We start from the raw sequence: 6,309 nt of genomic DNA, 5'->3' as shown, positions 1-6,309 counted from the left end.
TGCGTGAGGGTGTTGCCTGCTCTTGTGGTCATTCTTCTCACCCCTCTGTTTTTGCACTGCCGGATGCGGGCGTCGCACGGTGTGTCCTGGCGCATGACGGACGGTGCTACGATGGCCTCCTCTGGCAATGACAGTCGCTGTGCGTTGTCGGCACACATCCACACACTCTTCCCTGTTTCTCTGTGGGAGTGATTGCAACAGGAGCGTGGTCTACGGCAGTGGCAGCTGCTGCTCTGGAGGAGGACGGGGTGCCGAAGGAGGAATAAGAGGGCGAACCCGCTGGATGAGCTGCCACTGATCCCGTTCTTGCTGGAAGCGTTAAACCGCGAGTACAGTAAGACGGACACTCGGACGGTTGCTGCTCCGCATTTCTTCCAGCACTGCGGTGCCGCCGGCCACACGTCTTTTTGGTGCCACAAGCAGAAGGACAAGAAGCTGCAGTGCATGACGGCCAACCTGATCGGCATTTGGTTGCAGCGCATGGGGCACGTGCGCCAGTACGCGTTGGGTGTTGCGCTCGTGATTGTGGAGGATAGGCGGCACGACGTTGTGGCGCTGTGTGTGTTGCGCGGCTGGGGCATGCCGGCGATTGTGGAGGACACGGAGCTGTTTGACTGAGAGGAGGTGGCGTACGTTGCGGAGCAGCGGGGGCACATGACGGACTGCCTGAGGAGGGGCGCGTGTTGAAGCGAGCGTGGCGCGCCTGTGAGGGCCTGAGGAGAGGGAATAACAGTAATGGTGACTTTGGGAGCGTGAGGAACGGGGCAAGAGCGGGGAGCGCTCCTCTTTTGTTTTGATTGTTGTTGAGCGGCGTCCACCTAATTGTTGTTGTTGTGGTGCGTGACTCTCGTCGCTGGATAGGACGGTGCGTGGTTGTGTGACTTGTCTATTCTTTTTCTCTTCTTTCACTCTGCGTTGACGGGGAGTTGGTTTGTGCTGAAGGCTGCACGCAAGTGACGGGAGTGATGATGGCGATGATGATGACTGGCCGTGTGCTGCTGGTGTGTGCTCTCTGCGTGCTGTGGTGCGGTGTTAGTGTGGTGGCGGCCGATGTTGCTGGCGGAGGTGATGGCGGTGCGGATGAGTATTTTGTTTTGCGGTGGCACGCTCAGCTGCGGAGGGAGTGCGCGGAGGCGTTCGGCAGGAGGACAGAAGGCAGGAAGGATGTTTTCACCGTTGATGATTGCGTGCGTCGGGGGATGGACGGTGTGCGTGCGTTTGGGGATGGCCGTCGTGTCTGGAGACGTCAGCGTTCTGCGGTGGTTGCTGGTGATGATACCACCGATGATGACAGCACCCGCGGATCCTCCTCAGAAGTACAGACAGAGACTGAAACTGGTTCGTTGGACGGACGAACACCGAAACCATCGGTGAAGCCAATTCCGGGAGAAGTACCAGATGGACAGGACTCAGGAACAATTTCAGAGGCTTCTGTGCCGACGATAAACGGAACTGGAGAGAATTTAGATGGTGAAGAAGAGGAAGGGGACGTGAGTCAAGATGAAAGCCAAGAAGACAGGGATGGTGAGGACGAGGCTGTTGACGCTGCAGTGGGAAATGGAGGCAGCGAAACTTCACATACAGAACACGAAGAAGAGAAGGAAAGAGTCAAGGAGGAAAAAGCAGGAAGCACGACAAACGAACGAGAAGGGGACGAAAACAACGCTGCCGGCCGTAGACCTCCTCAAGGAACCGCAGCTTCTCGGCCTGCTTTGCCCGTTGACGTCAGTAATCCTCAAAATCCCGTGTTGGGCCAGGACGGCGCTGGAGGAGAAAAAGCGGGTGCCGGTCCAGTGGTGCTGCCACAAGCAGCAGGATTACGAGAGGCGGAGAGGGCACCAGCGAAATTAACTCCCGGAGGAGGTGCAGCCGGAAAAGAAACAGAGAAGCAAAAAGGAACGGCGGAGCAGGTGGCTGCAAAGGAAGTGCAAACAGCCGTCGAAGATAGTTCAGCAGAAGCAGCCGCAGCGGGAAAAGATTCCAAGGGAGAAAAGGAAGAAGAAAACGTAAACGAGGCTGCAAAGGAAGAGTCACACGGAAATGTTGACGAAGAAGCAGCGGGAAAGAACGGAGGAAATGCGACAAAGAAACTACAAAAAGAACCCACGGACGACGAAGCAAAGACAAAAAAACGAAACGAGCAGAAGGAGGCGGAAAATGCAAATAATACCAAAGAAGAACCCGACGAAGAAGAAGTCAAAAAAGCCGCTCAAGAAGAAGAAGCAGCAGACAAAGAAAAAATGGGCGCAGCCCGAATCCCTACCAAAATTAATACGACGACACCTGAAAACAGTGACGGCAGCACCGCTGTCTCCCACACCACCTCCCCTCTTGTGCTTCTTCTTCTTGTTGTTGTGTGTGCGGCTGCGGCTGCGGTGGTGGCCGCGTGAGAGTGAGTGAGAGAGAGCCGTGCACCGCCCGCACACACACTCGTCCTTCTCACTCTCTGTGTGTGTCCCCTTGCATGGACTCTCGCCCTCACCTCATTCCACGAAGCACACACATAATGTGCCCATTGTATATATTGCATGCACACCCATGCAGGCCCGTTGGTGCTCTCTTTTGCACGACACGCACCGCTGCCGTTCTGCCTGGCTGCATGGGCGGACCACCGCAACTGTTTTTGTTTTGTTTCTATTGCATTGAGTGGGCGACCTTTCTCTCTCTCTCCCTGTGTGTGTGTTTTGCTTTACGGGAGCAATGAGAGCGTGTGCGCTGGTCGTCCCACGCTTCGGCTTTTTGTTTTGTTTTTCATTGTTTTGTGGTTGAGAGCACCCATTCCGCGGGCTGCGTGTGTGTGTGTGATGATATGAGTGATTTGTGTGTGTGCTATCCACCTCTCCCTATCTTTGCTTTGTTGGGACACTCTTGTGCCGCACAGCTGCTCTGCAAGTATACACGCTGCCAAACGCACTAGCAGATGCACACGCTATGTTGCGCACGCTGTGGGGCGGCGTGAACGCAGAGGACGCACGCACGTACACGATTGTTGCTGCGGCTGCCCTTGCGAGGAGGGATGACGGCGAATTGTTTTTTTGCCGTGCTGCGAGCGTGATTTCCTAGGAGTGCTGCCCATGGGCGGCGTGGCTTTTGGTGTCTGGGATTATTGCGGATAGGCTTCAGCCCAGCAGCTGCACCGTCCGACGTGTTCCTCCCGCTGTTCGTACGCCGACGGAGGATTCTCCGGCTGTGCGGGGCGATGTGCGGGTGCGTTGGAAGAGACAAGAGTAAAACGACTGGCGGCAGCGCGTGTCTGCCGTGAAGGGCGGCTGTGGTTTTTTTATCCTGCTGGTTTTTCTTTTTGTGAGGGCGTTGTTCAGTGTGTGCTGACGCGTGACGAATAACGACGTGCCAGGCGTGGCTCCTGCTGCTGCTGGTGATGATCGTTTTTGATGTTCCCGGTGCACTGTTCTTCCTTCTCGTTTCATGTGTCTGTGTGCGTGAGTTGTTGTTGAGAGTGACTGCGGCAGGGATGACGATGATGATGCCACTCACTGTGGATGGGTGACGGTGTTCGCTGTTTCACTCCTTTTCCTTAACTTCTCTCTCTTTTACTCACACACAAAGGAAAGAAGTTAGTAACAAGCGCTAACCGCTACTGTGAAATTGGAAGGCACTGAAAGGAATAACAACAGCACACACACCGCACACACACACATATATTTGTATGCTCTCACGTGTTGCTGCAGTGAAGGCACCCCGCACACACAACCGTCGCCGCGTGACCGGATCCAGCGGGAGGAGGAGGGAAGGAAGAGAGAGTGAGCCGCAGAGGCCCAACATGTCGCGGCGTGTGTTTACTTCCGCGATGCTGCTGCTCCTCCTCGTCGTGATGATGTGCTGCGGCAGTGGTGGAGCTGCACAAGCGGGTGTGGAGGAGCCGTCGTCTGAATCAACGTTTGAATGGAGGGGCATCAATGATGGTGGAGGTGAAACTGTGGAGTCGTTGGGTGTTCCCAGCCTTCTAAAAGTGGGGAGTGACGTATTTGCCGTTGCCGAGGCGCAGTGCAAGAACGGTGGTGTCAGTTTTACTGGCGTTACATCCCAACCTCTCAAGACACAAACTGCTAAGACACCGGTGGAAGTACTGAAAAAACCCAAAGATGAGACACAAGTACTGGAGGAAGGTGCTTCCGAAGACCAAAAGAAGAAAGTAGATGTGAGCCGACCAACAACTGCTGTGAAGGGAAGTGATATTTACATGCTTGTTGGACAGTACAGCTCTGCAGCTGTTGGTGCGTCTGACGCGGCTCAATTGGGACTTTTGCTGGTGAAGGGGAGCGTCAATAGTGGGGTTGCAAATAACAAAAAAATTGACTGGAAAGATACTGAAAGTTCCCCGCAAAGACTGTTTGAGAAACAGCCCGATTCCTGGACAAGGCTGATTGGAAGCGGTGGATCAGGTGTTAAGATGAAGGATGAGACTCTTGTATTTCCAGTGGAAGGCACGAAGAAGAAGGCGGATGGCACTGAAGTGGATGTGAAGACTGTCTCACTGATCATACACTCGAAGGATAATACGGATTGGAAGCTGTCGAAGGGGATGTCTGACGGTGGCTGCAGTGATCCCTCCGTCGTGGAGTGGGAGGACGATAAACTCATCATGATGGCTGCGTGTGATGGTGGCCGCCGCAGGGTGTACGAGTCCGGTGACAAGGGGGAGTCGTGGACGGAGGCACTCGGGACACTCTCGCGTGTGTGGGGCAACAACAAAAAGGGCGAAGAAGCGAAGGCCGTTAGAAGCGGGTTCATCACAGCGACTGTTGGAAATGATGGTGATAAGAGGAATGTGATGCTCGTCACTCTGCCGGTGTATGCTGAGAAAAATGTGGAAAAGGGCAAACTTCATCTTTGGCTGACGGACAATACGCACATTGTTGATATTGGGCCGGTATCCGGTGATGATGATGATGCTGCTGCCAGCTCCCTGTTGTACAACAGTGGTGAAAACACTGATGAGAATAATGAGGAGGAGTTGATTGCACTGTACGAGAAGAAGAAGGACGGTGGGAAACCATCACCCGGTGTGGTATCTGTGCTTTTGACTGAGCAGCTGCAGCGTGTGAAGGGTGTGCTGACGACCTGGAAGGAGGTGGACAAACGTGTCTCCCAGCTGTGCACCTCATTAATTGCTCAGAAGGAGCGTGCCTCAACTGACGATGTCTGCGGCGCTGTTAAGATCACAGCTGGGCTGGTTGGCTTTTTGTCGGGCAAATTCTCTGAGAACACATGGAGGGACGAGTACCTCGGCGTGAACGCCACAGTAACGAAAGAACGGGCGGAGGAGGTAGAAAATGGTGTGAAGTTCACTGGGAGTGGCGCAGGGGCGGAGTGGCCTGTTGGCAAGCAGGGGGAGAATCAGCTGTACCACTTCGCGAACTACAACTTCACTCTTGTGGCGACGGTGTCCATCGACAATGTGCCGGAGGGAAACACCCCCATTTCGTTGGTGGGTGTGAAGATGAATGGCGATGAAAATAATGTACTGCTGGGACTGTCGTACGACAGCGAAAAGAAGTGGCATGTACTGTGCGGTGACAAAACGACGACGAAGCTCAGCAGCACTTTGGGGGCAGAGACACCCCAACACGTGGTAATTTTGTTGAAGAACGGCACCCAGGGCTCCGTGTACGTCGATGGTCAGCGAGTGGGGAATGAAGAATGTGCATTGGGAAATGGTGAGTCGAAAGAGATCTCCCACTTCTACATTGGAGGGGATGGAGCCAATGCAGAGAACAAAGAAGGCGTGTCTGTGACTGTGACGAACGTCCTGCTGTACAACCGCCCGTTGGATGACACTGAGATCGCCGCCTTCAATCCGAATAAAGCTCCTATTGAAGTTCAGGTGGACGGGTCTATTGAAGGAGACGCGATTCAGCCTTCTGGTGGTGGACGACAGGAGGAACCGAGACAGTCGTTGGGGAGCAGCGGTGCAGGCGTTGTACCTGCATCAACAGTGTCCAGTGCCAAGACTTCCTCAGGAGGAGAGGGGTCTGCAACCCAGTTGGTGAAAGAAGAATCTTCCGATGGAAGTAAAAATGTGGGTGGCGCTTCCTCGCCTGGCAGTGACGCAGCGGTGGAGACAGGAGACCGAAGTACGGTGCAGGGAGATGGATCATCAGAAACTCTTGTGGGTACTCCCGCCACAGCAGATGCATATGCCCCTGACGCTGAAGCCATGGGGCACGATGGAACCGCAGTGAATCCTGGGGCGAGCGCGAGCTCAGGTGCGGATGGGGAGACGGCGGAAGGAACGAATGGGCAGGAGAAGAAAGAGATCCATGCACAGAACGGGGGCGTAAAGGCTGC

At 54.6% G+C, this 6,309-nt stretch overlaps 2 protein-coding genes and 1 pseudogene across 2 annotated transcripts, besides 3 other annotated features; all 3 read left to right on the top strand.

Moving 5' to 3' along the window:
• Positions 1-5,374: a sequence feature (areas not merged during assembly with more than two copies in the genome that could not be assigned to a particular haplotype).
• Tc00.1047053511399.76 lies at positions 220-717 on the top strand (annotated as a pseudogene).
• Positions 966-2,390, top strand: Tc00.1047053511399.50 (mucin-associated surface protein (MASP), putative; the record flags this gene model as incomplete). Its single annotated transcript, XM_799519.1, has 1 exon — positions 966-2,390. The coding sequence occupies one exon, from the start codon at positions 966-968 to the stop codon at positions 2,388-2,390; it is 1,425 nt and encodes a 474-aa protein (XP_804612.1).
• Positions 2,173-2,240: a sequence feature (CT-rich).
• Tc00.1047053511399.24 (trans-sialidase, putative) lies at positions 3,668-6,309 on the top strand (the record flags this gene model as incomplete). The annotated part of the gene is made up of 1 exon (XM_799520.1): positions 3,668-6,309. A coding segment is annotated over one exon (2,642 nt), but the record flags the coding sequence as incomplete, so codon positions are not given.
• Positions 5,375-6,309: a sequence feature (heterozygous, Esmeraldo-like haplotype).

The sequence above is a fragment of the Trypanosoma cruzi genome, genomic scaffold (assembly GCF_000209065.1).
Source record: "Trypanosoma cruzi strain CL Brener 1047053517111 genomic scaffold, whole genome shotgun sequence".
NCBI classification, from domain to species: domain Eukaryota; phylum Euglenozoa; class Kinetoplastea; order Trypanosomatida; family Trypanosomatidae; genus Trypanosoma; species Trypanosoma cruzi.
Note: the sequence above shows the minus strand (reverse complement) of the source record. Positions and strands in the feature narration are given on the sequence as shown.